The following is a 13,134-nucleotide window of genomic DNA, read 5'->3' on the forward strand; positions in this document are numbered from 1 at the left end:
AGTTTAATTCTAAAACCAACTAAACAAAAAAAACCCCAAGTGTACCCACAAAAACCCTTAGAGCAGGCATGTGGGGGGGTCCTGCCATGATTCAGCAGTTGCCCAGGATAAGTCTCAGTTTTAAGAGTCAACTTTCACTCTTTTCAAAAAATTGCTTCCAGTCATTATATGCAACGTACCTGTCTCCCCTCCACACCCGGCTTTCCAGGGAACCCATCCAGGCCTCTCTCTCCCTGGAAAAAGAAGACAAAAAACCACTATATCTCAAATCCATGGTGTTTAGGTCACTACTCTGCAGGTGATGTCCATGGTATTTGCTCCAACAGTAAGGAATAAGGAGAGAAATTCCAGACAGCCCAATAGAGAAAATGTCTAAAGTTCCCACGTCTTGTACCACGAAAAGTTGCTGTGACCAAAAGCAGCTGTGTAGTAGTTTTCTATGTTGGTATCCTTCCTCTACCTACTGGGGTGGGTTCACAAAAACTGGGTAGCATATACCAGGAGAACCATCAGCCTGGAATAGCTCTTACGAAAATAATGAATCCACAATCCAGCAATAGCTCAGTTTTCCCCAATAAAGAAAAAGTGTTTTGGTTTTCAACTATCCTTTCTGTAACTTGGGGGAAAAATTTATCTGTTCCTTTATGTCTTCAGAACTGGACAGTACACAAAGTCCACAGCAATCAATTTCACTACTTTATTTTTATTACCTGAAGATATGGGATTTTTTCACCTGCACCTAAACCTGACTTTTTCTCGCTACAGTTCCAGACTGGTGTTTCTTTTCCTAACCTCCTGCAGAGAACAGACTGTTTCCTTCGTCTTTACAATATTTTATGTATTTGAAGACCTACAAAACTCTCCTTTCAAACTTCTCTAGACTTAACAACCACAATACTTCTAACTTTTCTTCATGCGCATGTTTTTCAGGCTTCTGACCATTTTTGTTTCTCCCCTTTGAGCAGTTTCCAATTTTTGCATGTTTTCATTGTATCTAAGTGCATGAACCTGGACACAGCTGAGGCTTTGAGCAGAAATATTATTTCATGTTTCATAAACTATTCTTCTGTTTAAATGCCAGGACAACATCTACTTTGCCCCAAAGCCCCTTTCACAGGACAGCTCCTCGATCACTTGTTCCCAGTCTTTAGCGCTGTGAAATTTGTTGTCCTACACCTATGAATCATCCTGCAGTTTCCCCTTCTCAATCTCATCTTCTGCTTTGGGAGATTATGTTTTCAAGATAATTTTGAATTCTGACCCTGACCTCTACTGTACTTCCACGTTCAAGTTTACGATATTCCATATTTTATAATCCTGGTTCTTGATAGAGAAAAAGACTGGATCAAAAACATACTTGTGCTGAACTTCAGTCTTACAGATTGTGGTCCTTGACCATTTCAGCTTCTTTAGTTAAAAACTCTTTGAAACAGGGACTTTCTTTTTCTCTGTAAATTCCTTAAACCTCTCTAAAATGGAACACAGATTTTACTTGGATGTTGCATCCACAGCTGAATATAAACTATCAAATGCACACACAGTGCCAATGCAAACGTGAATGTGCATGTAAAAACAAATTGTACAAGTACAAGCACAAGCAGTGACAACAAACTGTTAGTTTTATTCTACTTTTTTAATGGTTTAGATATTTTAATCCCTTTAGAACTGTTATTACCTACAAACCCACACTTAACTCCAATGGATTTAATTAGCTCCTTTTGTAAACTACATTGATTTAGCAAGTCAGAAATGGATTTGCAAATCACTTTGTTTATTTTTCCTCCTTAGAAAGTCAATCAGTCTTCTAACATAAATATTATTTTAATTATGTATTCAAGGAATGAAATTAGAGAGACCCATATCCTACAGAAAACCAGTGTCAGACCCCGGATACACTTGATTTTAGGGTGACAGTTTCCATATTAATGGTTTCCTTTGCACTGACTGAACTATGCATATCCTGATTTCAAGACTTTCAGTAAGCAACATCCTGGTAGATTGCTGACAAAATGTGCAGTGTATTCCCAGGAGAATTTTTAACATCGATATACTGCAGCAACAAGTACTTCACACATGCTGGTTTAGCTGCCAAAACAGAAAAGTGCCAATGTTCTTATTGCTAGTAATGGGGGCTGGGAAAGGCAAATGTATTATTTATACAAATATATAAAATAAAGCACTTTGAAAACACTCCAAATGATTGTGTTTTCTGTTGTTTCTACAGAAAAATCTGTCATTATAAATATTTGTTATCATTTTTTTCATTCTTTAAAGACAGCTACTTAGTGAAAGGTATTTTTTTCCAACAGACAGAACAAACACATTAAAGTTTTATTCTCAAATTTTCACTTTAAGACTCCATTTCTTTCTCCTATGCTCTACTGGTCTTCCTGCTTTTAAGCACTGGAAGAAAATGGTGAAGAGTCATAAGGAACTGTGAAAATCCCAATTTCACCAAAACTTCAGTGCTACTCTCTGACCTCTACCAGTTAGAAAAGGTAATGATTTGTTGAAAAATGATTCCCCACGAGTCTGGAAAAGGGTGAAGGAGAAAAAAAACCACTGCAGAGGGATCTGGCAGCAGCAGACCAGCCCTGCTGCCTCCTTACACAAGCTCTTCTCAACAAAACAGACAAGAATCTACAGGATGGATATATGCTTTTGCAGCAAAAGCAATGCCCCATGTCACACTGGGACTGCTGCACATGCCTAAATTAACATGCCAAGTATCCCTGACATACCAGGCTTATGTTGGTGGAGAAATGCATCCTGCTTGTCTCCTGCAGAGTCTGTGCTGGAGACTACAACGAGCCCACTGAGTTCAAAAAATATGGGAGATCCCTCCTGTGGTGCAGTAGTTTTCCTAAAGTTCAAGTGTAACCAGTACTATTGGATTTGGGAACCTCAATGTAAAACCTCAATATTTACATCTGAGGTCCCAAAATATATGGATAAAGCAGCAAGATGTATTATGGGATATGTATGCTTTTTTGATGCTCAGGGTGCAGATGTGGTAGAACAATACTCAGTGCACAGACTGGTGTTTTCATCTGATATTATAAACTCTTTTCTCCTCAGGCACAAAGAAACACAGGTTGTGTAGGTGTCAGTATTCAAGTTACAGACTGAAGAGCAGACAAGGAAATATTTGGCCAGTCGAATTTACGCCCACTGCTTTCACAGTAGTACTTACTGGTAGAAGTTAAAGTAATGGCAGTGGGTGCTCTGAGACCATCATTAAAACGTGGAAAAAAATCAAAGTACAATTGTTATAGCAGAGATTTGGCTGCTTCAGGAAAAAAAAATAAAAAAAAAAAACCAACCCAAAAAACGGACCTTAATTGTGCATATCCTTCTAATGAAATGAAACCTAATTCATTTCTTCCCCATTTTAATCTTCCTCTAGCTTAGTCAGCTTAGTCAGCTGCTTGCCCACACATAGCTCCAGCTTCCTCTCCCATCAAGGTGATTTCAGAAAGATGGATTTTCTTCCGGGAGCCAAATATTCCAGCAGATTAGACAATCTTGCCTCTGGAAAAGCGGAAGAGGCACTGGGTGGACTCAGCACACTGAACCAGTTCTGCAAAGGGCTGAGGGAAAAGCATGAGGAAGATAAAGTATGATCCAGCCTTTTCTCTGGCTGCATCAACAAGGATAGGTAATACAAAATATAATTCTGGCTATTTTATCATAAACAGCAGAAAGGACACTGGTAAAGAGAAACACAATATCTCACACTAGGGGTCTATTGATAATTTTTACTGATAGGCAAAAGTTTGGTGTAAATTGCCAGGTTTCGTCTCCAGAAAATGGAAATGAGAGGGAAATGGGAACAAGACTGTGCTAGCAAGCCAATGACCCCCTCTTTACAGAGGTATCACTAAAGAGAGTTTAAACACAGGCAAAGCTACCAGACCATCATTGAGATATCTCAGGACCAGCTTGAGTCATAAGCAAGACAAGGCACTTCTGGGGAGCCTTGAACACTGTCAGGCAGGTCCACAGCAGAAGTAGGTGCATATCTGATGTGTCTGATCACAGATATCAAACTGCTATAATTAAGACTTTACACCTGCCCATATCTCTTTTTAAAGGCTTATTCCAGGTATAATAGGCACTTGGTCTCTTCCTTAAGCCATAACATAGTTTGAATTACAGAGTGTCCTGTACTGTGTAAAACAGCTTTTCCAAGTCAGGAAAGAACATAGAACTGGGAAGCAGCTCCATTTGGATGAAACCTTTAACGTAGAAACTACCTGGAACTTAATGCTCCTGATTTAATAGTGATGGGAGAAGACAGAAACATAGGAAGTTGGATAATCTGAGTAAATGGAGCAAGATGGATGCAGATATTGTCAGCAGCAGTCAGTGGTCATTCACAACCCTCAGGTGGTACACACAATGTAGGCACCCCTCGATCTCCCCACTGGCATGCCTTCACTCCAGTCCTCTCTCTCCTCCATCCCTGGCTACATACGGACAAGAAGTCCCTAAATGTGTGCTTAGTAGACAGCAGAGATCCATAAAGCTTTCCTGAATGCCCAGGGCACATGGGAGAGCACTGGGAAGTGCAGCATAGTGAGGAAACTCCATCATCCCTCCACTTCCAGAGCTGCTGGTCTTGCAGCCCACCTCACCTAATGGTCAGAGGAAAAGAACAGCCTGGCTTTTCCTGGCATGCAGCAGGAATACCTTGTCTCCTCGTGTTCCCTTTTCTCCTCTTTCTCCTTGTAGACCCTAAAAATAAAAAGAAACAGAGATTATAAAGTTCAATCCAAGTAGAGGCATAGTTACCTCCTCTAATTAGTCACCAAGTCACTGTGCACATCTGCACAATCTATTCAACTGAACCTCAAGGACATTTTCAGTTGCCAGTCCTCAAAGTTGGCCGCAGGCATGGTCCAAGCAGACTCGCAGAGCAGGGACTACTTGTGGGCCCAAGAACATCTGTAACATTATATTGCCTGCAGCACGCAACCCTCCTGCCAACAGCAGTGTGGAGGGAACACACCACAGCTGCAGATGGTCTGGAAAACAACCAGTGCTCTGCATTTTTCATGTTCCTTGTAAACAATGAGGACTCTGGTAGAGGACGATACTGATGGGAAAACCTATCGCATAAAAAAGCAAGAATTCCCATTCCTAGTGGGTCTGGATGCAGTAGCTAGGCAGACAGCAGGTAGCTCTGAGAACTGGCAAGTGTTAGATGTACGCTGACCCGGAGGCCCAGCACATTTTTGTGCTATGAATCCAATGCCAGTGTTCCTCTGGACTGCATAATTCACCTCCTCCCAGCTACACCAGAAACATTGCTGGAGCTCAGTTTGATGTGGCACTAACACAGGCCATCAATTCAACGGGCAAGAACCATATTTCACCTTCCCTTGGCATAGCAAGCACCTTGTATTTTACCTTTATTGTGGAAACTGAGCAACCAGCTAATAGCTATAGAGAGACAGATATGCTTCAGTCAATAGTGACTTGTCTGAAACTGCCAAAGCTTAAAATGCTGCTTACTATTACAGCATATTTGTATTTAAACTTCAGTTTACTTTACACTGTAGTGGAGGCTTACCTCCCAGCTAATGAGAGCTGCATATCTGGGTATATTTGGAGGACTTAAGAAGGTTTACATAATCAACCAAACGAGCAGGGATATTTTCAACTAGATCATGTTGCTCAGCACCCAGTCCAAGCTGGTCTTGAATATCTTCATGGATGGGCCATCTACCACTTCTCTGGGCAACCTGTTCCAGAGTCTCACCATCCTCATTGTAAAAATATTCTGCTTTTTTTTTCTAATCTAAATCTACCCCCTTTTAGTTTAAAACCATTATCCCTTGTCCTACCACAACAGGTCCTGCTAAAAAGTTTGTCCCCACCTTTCTTATAGGCCTTCTTTAGATATTGAAAGTTCACAATAAGGCCTCCTCAGAGCCTTCTCTTCTCCAGACCGAACCACCTCAACTCTCTAAGCCTTTCCTCACAGGAGAGATGCTCCAGCCTTCTGACCATTTCCATGACCCTCCTCTGGACCTACTTTAAGAGGTCCGTGAATTTTTCTTGTGCTGAGGACCCCAGGGACAGAGATGCTTACTGGATAGAATCTAATTTATTTTGGTCTGGCTGTCTGTTCACTGGAGGCAGGTTTGTCCACTGAGCCCAAAGACTGTTCCCTAAGACTTTCGAAAATATGATTGGAAACTTACTGAGAGGTGGTAATTTTTCTTGGTGTTCTATGAAGTTTTCAAGCACCGTATAAATGGTGCATCGTCACAGACCAAAGTAATTACATTATGGTGAGAGAATCACAAAATCACCAGCTGTTATCTCAGTAATAAAGTCCATTCTGCTGACATCTCTCTACTGGCTACAGGTCTGCTCTCTTTTTAAAAAGTCTGAAGAAACTCAGTGAAGTCAAGAAAGTGTCACCATTTGGACATAGTGCTGGTAAGGGGCCAGACATACTATATACTGCTTAATAATAACAATTAAAAAAATATAGCTGGGCAGAATCACTGAAAAAGTAAAGAAAGTTTCAGGACCATAAAAATTTAAAAAGACACATGACTCACCGGTGCACCTACATAGCCTTTAATTCCAGGAGGACCCTGTTTTCCCTCGGATCCCTGGCAAGGAATTGAGATACAGTAAACCATCAGAAACTCTTTCACATAAGAGAACAAGAATAAAACTAGTTATTCAGAAATGTAAGTTGTTCTTTCAGGTTGTTGAGGCTTCTTGATTCTCTCAGTGCTGATACAGGAGCATCATCTATCTGACTTTCCAAATACCTACCCAAAGTGACACCCCAATATTTTCCTCTGTCTCTGGCACTTAGACAGAGTTTATCCTGTTTTATCCTTCTGCTTTTAGTTTTGCCCTACAAAGGCAAACCATCACATGCAAATTCCTTCTATAGGTTATTTCAGAAGGTTTGGCAATGTCAGTTGCGTACAACAACTCTTTTGTCTCCTGAACAGTGCTGGTGGAACAACACACGGATATACATTGCTGCAAAAGCTGCAGTTAAGGCCATATCTCAGAATAAATGAACTACAGACTTCAAAATGTTATATGTTTTGAGGAGTAAATGAAAAGAAACAGATCAAACCTACATTCTCTAATGTATATTTTTTGCCTAAGTGTGAGAAATGCAAGAGGATCAGGTACATTTCAGCAGTCCTTCAGCTCGTTGCACAGTGACTCCCCCTGAAGAGTGTACACTGAAATGGAGAGAACTCACTTTTATGTGTCTTACAGTATCTGAAAATGATCTGGATCCTCAGCTCCAAGGCTTAGCCCTTAGAGTCTGACCTAGAGAACTGATCTGGCATCTTATATGACCTGTTTGACTGATTATTTTCTTACTTATATCACTTCCTCTTTCCCACCACTACTGTCTAACTCCTGTATTGTGGTTGTAATGGGCATAAGGCTTCAAAAGAGAGATTTTATTTTTAAATAATTTTAAAATAATTTCTATATTTCACATTAATAGATGTTTCATATTAAAAAAATAAAATTAAATTCAAGGTGTGTCTGCAATTAATTAGTAGAATTGAGACTTTTTTTTTTCCCCAATGTAAATGCCCAGATTAACAACAGTGGAATGCAAGCACAAGCAAAGGTAGCTTGAGGATCTCTACAACATCAGGCACATGAGAACCTCTGCCAGGTCAGGAAATATTGTAAGTCCTCTGATAGCAAAGGGAGAGCAGCAGGAATGCACCTAAACATCTCCCTCCAGCCTGCAGAAAAATACACTACCAAAGTCTAGGCAAAACCCCAAGAGAAACAGAGGCCTGTTCCAAGTTGTCCAAATCGTTAAAGTCCGACTAAGTACCGCTACATAAAACATGGTTATAATACTCATCAGAAGTTACAGACTGAGAAACTGGGTTTGTCTGATTGAGATGTGCTGCACCCACTCAAGGCCTGTGCTGAGATCATGTCTGGTAAATCAGAGAAGCGTGAGACCTTCAACAGCTGAAGTAAGGAAGAAGGAAATTTGTCAAAATGAAACTCTTACCTAGTACTTTATATTTCAAAAGCTTGATTCTTTTTCCCCTCTCTGCCTCTGCTTTTTCTATCAAGTACAGATAACTGTCAGTTAGGATAGGAATGCTATAGCTGTGTCCATGCCATAGCAATGACGACCAGAAAAAAACCTCTTTATCCTTTTATTAAAAAGATACAGAAAAAAGAAAAGCACGAAAAGATTGAATATTTACTGAAAGATATTACAGGCTAAAGGGCCTGATCTCAAAAATCCAAGCTTTGTTTCACTGCTATAACATCATACCTGAGGGACCTGAGCTGTTGCCTTTTTTGTCTCGACCCATTTACTGCATATAAATTAACCTGCCACATATTTGCCTGGGAGTTTTCCAACCAATGGGTATTTCTTGCCATCTCAGACCAGCACGACATCTGTAACCAGAAGCTCCAACACTTCAGCACAAGACTGACTTTGAGAGCACTTCTTTGCATCCACCAGCTTGTAGCCAGCAAGATCACACTCGATGATCAGTCAAGTTTACCCTCCAAGTTTGATGAACAAGAAAAAAAAAAACACGCCAAAAAACAGAGTTTTATGCTGAAGACACCAAGCTGGGAACAATCTTCCCTGGAGACATCACTGAGCAGCAAAAGCAGTAAAAGCAGAGATGACACACCGAGGCCATTTCATTCCTGTGAGTTATACGTGTGCCCTAATGGGTTCGGATACATTTTGGTACCTCTGTGGACTGAAATCCTATTACCAGAAGTCTGCAGGACCCTTACCTGTGCTACTGGAAGCTTCACACAATTAATGAGGTCTGTAAAAACTGCAAGACAACTTCTTAAAAGAAAGTGCTGGCAATTCCCACTGAAGCAAAAGACTCCTCAGCCAAGGACATAAACAAGGGGCTGAATTTCCTGTGGTGCAGGTATCGTTGCTGAGCTCACACTGCACTGGCCTGGTTCAATGCAAATGGATTGAGCTGGGAAGGACCACAACCCAACCGACCAGAGAAACTGCAAGGTAGCTCTCCATGGAGCCTGGGGTAGAGCCCAGAGCTGCTGTATTGACGCTGATGATAAAAATAAGTGATCTGGCAAAAAAAACAATCATTACATCACTAATGGGAGACGTGACCTTTCTGATTGCAAACTCCACCAATCCTTATACACCTTGTTCCACACCAATGAGATGCTCAGACTTTACACCAAGGAGAAAAGGAGTGTGGGTTCCTGTTTTAGATTTTAAAACCCTGTCAGCAAAGTCATGGTTGTTTCTTAAAATAACTCAGGCCAGAATCCAGCTGAAGGACATTGCATACAGCCATTGCATCCATTGAGGTAAATGAAAGTCACCGTGAAAGCACAGTCATTTTATATTTAGCCACTGTGAGAGGCTGGGGTTAGCCAAGCTCACCTCTTCCCTGGGAGCACTTGGCACTGGCCAGTCAGATGTCTTTAGGTCCAGCCCCACCAGCACCTGTCCTACCCAGCCCATAGATCTGTATTTCTTCTATTCAGCATTACCTCTTTGCTTGGCTGAACTACATGTACCTGATGATCCTGCTGGAAAACGTGGAGTAGGATCAAGTCCACCCTGAGGCAGATGTAGATGCCTTAGTTTAGCTTTGTTTGCAAAAGCTTTGCAAAGCAGGTGTGAGGAACTTCATACCACAAAGAGCATCATGTAATCTGCTGGTTTGTAATTCCACTACATGAAACATGCAGGACAGAGAGAAAGTGCGTGTTTGTTTATGTGATAGCAGAGATGTAGCTGAAAGGCATTTGTGAGTGATGAATTGTGGCAGTGAATCTGATGAGAAACTTGTTTAAACATGTTTTAAAATGGCTCTTTGTGGTCCCTTTGCAAACACGTGTTTCTTCTTCCCAATACCCCCCACAGCAACTGTTATCTCCCATGCAGGAGTGTCCTGGGAAAGGTATCCTGAGGCGTCCCATTGGTCCTTTGTTTAACCCCTTCCTATTGGCTGTTGACCCTTTACCTGATGGTTTTTTCTGTGTGACCCTGAACTCGTGATTGGTTCCCCTTTGACCCTCCTAAAAGCCTTATAAACCCCTTCCCAACAATAAACTCCCTCTTGCCTCCTCTCCATGCTGGTGTGCTGTCTCTGTGCCTGCCATGGAGCCACGTGGGTGCTGGGGGGAGGGGAGGGCACCTCTCCCCTCCAGGCTCGGGGCCTGAAAAACCCTGTTTCTGGAGTTCCCCTTCCCCGTCCACCAAGACGTCGGAAATGGTTCTTCAGACGGAGAAGGAACTAGAGCTGGGCTCCCCCACGTCGTGGATGGGGAAATGAATTCAGTTCATTTCATCAAGTCCCAGATTCCTGCTAATCCACAAACAATACTCTCCTGATGGGACTTCAGGAAGGGATGAACATTTCCCTCTATGCAAAGATAGAGACATTTTGGAGAAGGGGTCTCTCCATGGCTGAGGAACCCAGAGGATCTATATATGAACTGCTTCATCAAGTCCTCTCAGATAGAGCTGAGTGACAATCAAAACTGCATCCAGAAAAGTGTTCAGGTACTTAACTCCTATTTGAGGACAAAGGCAACAGTGGGAGGTTTAGGTGACTAGATATGTCTCTTCCAGGAAGATGTGATACTCTTTCAGGCAATCAAACTGTTGTCCTTGCAGCACCTTTCACAGGATGAGCTGAACTTGCTGTGTGTGATACTCTTAAAAACACACTTGTCACAGTGCACTGTCTTTTTTTTGTGTTATAACATTAAGACTGAAACCACCTGAGAGGTATCTACCTCCTCAGTAACCAGGGAACAAGGGAAGGAGAGATCAGATTTTGAAAAGAGGTTAAAAAATTGCTCATGAGAAGAGCTTCAAAATTAAGGCACATTTCTCATGCTCAGAAGTCTCATCAGATCTCTATTCAAAAGCACCGTGCTTGAAGCAAACCCAGTGACATGAGAATTGGCTCTGTATCACTTAGCCACTGTTCACCGGTGCAAAACTGAATATCCCCAAATGTGCAGAAACATCCAGGCTAGGATCTCTACATGATTTTTTTTTTCAGTTGTAAAGTAGGGATAATAGTTCTCATCTGCATCTTTGTGAGAGTTGGGAAGGCTACTGAAGACATGAAACAAGGCTTGTGTGCCCCAAAACAAGTTCTTTTCACCTTCTCCAGCTATGTTGTTTATTAAACAAAAGGTAAGTCTGTTTTACATACTTTGCTTAATTGCCAATACCGTAGCAAACCCCTGGTGAAAATGACCATTTTCAGTTTCTTCATTCACCAGTGATAATATCAAAAGTCAAACAAGAAGTAGTTCTAAAAAAGCCAGTGAAAAAAACATGCCTGCCCATGTAAAGAAGAAATGGAAAGCTTACCTTTGGACCTGCTGGCCCAGGCAGTCCAAATGCTCCTGGCCTTCCTGGTTCACCCTGCAAGTAACAGCAATATCACTGGTAAATACTAATATTTTATATATAAAGCCTAGGATGGCTCAAAACAGTCATTACATGGAGTTAGAAACAGGAGCTCTATCCAATATCTACAGTCCTGAGTAGCATTCTCCAGAGATTTGAAACTTTATGGTGTACTTTCTTCACAAAAATAGAAGTAGAAAGAGACAAATTCAAAAACTGAAGCATCTCTTCATTTGCTCTCTAAATACAACCAAGCAGTAAGAAATTAGTTCCCTAAGTTGTGAACAGCTTGCACTGAATACAGTCTACAAACATGGATTCCTTGGAGATAACATAATGCATTTGTTCTTGAATAGTGACCTTGTAGTGTATAAACACATCTCATAAGCAATTCTGCAAGTACGTCACTGTCCAATCCCAGACCATGCCAGGCATGATGTCATGAAGTTGTATCAGTTCTGGAAGCAATATTGGAAAATTACCAGTTTTTCCAAAGTAGAGCAAGTGTGGCACTAAAAAGAAACGGGCTGCATGGAACAGAAAAGAGCTTTTCTGCTGTATGGACCTTTGTGTATGCCTGACCAAAAAGTCCTTCCCCGAGTTCCTTTTGTTGCCACCAAGTGACTGCCAGAAAGGGACAGTGAATGAGACGATGAAGGTCCATCATCAGGATGAAGATAGTTCTAAGGGATGGCGATCCAGCAGGGGAAAGGACATAAAGCTCTAAAACAAACTTTTCTAAGATACTGGAAAATGTGTTTGTGGTTTTATGTTTCAACTGTAGTCCTCTTACAGGCAATATTTGGTATGCTGCATCCATCCTTGAGCTATCCCGGTACCCTTCCCCTCCTCTTAGTTTTCAGAGATGCAAAAGAGGAGTCCAGGTCCTTGATTCTGTCACCGAGACACTAATTTCTCTAAACCTTGTCTGCAGTGGGAGCATAAGATGATCCCCTGCACCCGTGTCATCTCCACTAGCTGAGGACTCCTTGCCAGCCATAAACCAAAGGGCCAGGCTCTGCAGCTGCAGCTATTAACCAACAGGTCCCAAACCACAGGCTGCCTAGACAGCTCCCTTTCCTTCCTTAATGAATGGTAACAGAGCTGCCCCTGGAGCCTCTCAGGATGGTTAATCCATGTGACACCTGCCTTGGCCACAAACATGAGGGAGAGTGCTGGGGCTATTAACCTCCTGACATTTGCTTCTGCTGCTCCTAAAACGGCCACACAAATCCCCCAGACACGTTCCACTCAATAGGGATTGATTTCCACTGCCTACCTTGCACTGAAAGGCAAGGTTACAAGAGAGGAAGAAAAAAGGCTTACGGCTTCTCCTTTTGCTCCATCCCTCCCAGGGGGGCCAGGTGAGCCCAGGGAGCCCTGTAACAGCAACAGAGTTATCATCAGCACAGCATTAACACCCATTGCAAGTGCAGTGACACGAGCAGTGCATCAAGGCAAGAATAAGGAATAAGGAGAATAATTTCAACACAAACATTTATTATTTACAGTTTCTGGAGGAGCTGCTGCTGACAGTAACACACTAGGACGATTGATGAGTTGCTAATGAGGAAGTAGGCACTCTTGGCCACTTAACTCATTTAAAAATAAATTAATACAAAAGCTCTGGAGCTAATTAGACACATAACCATTGAGTCATCTTAATATTATCACATCATCTTCCCCCAGCCTCTCTCTTCACCATTCTATTGTCTCAAAAA

At 41.8% G+C, this 13,134-nt stretch overlaps 1 protein-coding gene across 1 annotated transcript in view; it reads right to left on the reverse strand.

Annotated features, from left to right (window-relative positions):
• The window catches only part of COL22A1 (collagen type XXII alpha 1 chain), a gene marked incomplete at its 5' end in the record, with an annotated part of 155,803 nt that overhangs the window by 89,419 nt on the left and 53,250 nt on the right, over window positions 1-13,134 (reverse strand). The window contains 5 exons of the mRNA XM_039388338.1: window positions 180-233; window positions 4,693-4,737; window positions 6,576-6,629; window positions 11,375-11,428; window positions 12,740-12,793. Of these exons, the coding sequence (XP_039244272.1) occupies window positions 180-233; window positions 4,693-4,737; window positions 6,576-6,629; window positions 11,375-11,428; window positions 12,740-12,793 (261 nt within the window). The remainder of the gene's footprint in view (window positions 1-179; window positions 234-4,692; window positions 4,738-6,575; window positions 6,630-11,374; window positions 11,429-12,739; window positions 12,794-13,134) is intronic.

The sequence above is a fragment of the Pipra filicauda genome, unplaced genomic scaffold (genome assembly GCF_003945595.2).
Source record: "Pipra filicauda isolate LSUMZ 115617 unplaced genomic scaffold, ASM394559v2 scaffold634_size201327_pilon, whole genome shotgun sequence".
NCBI classification, from domain to species: domain Eukaryota; kingdom Metazoa; phylum Chordata; class Aves; order Passeriformes; family Pipridae; genus Pipra; species Pipra filicauda.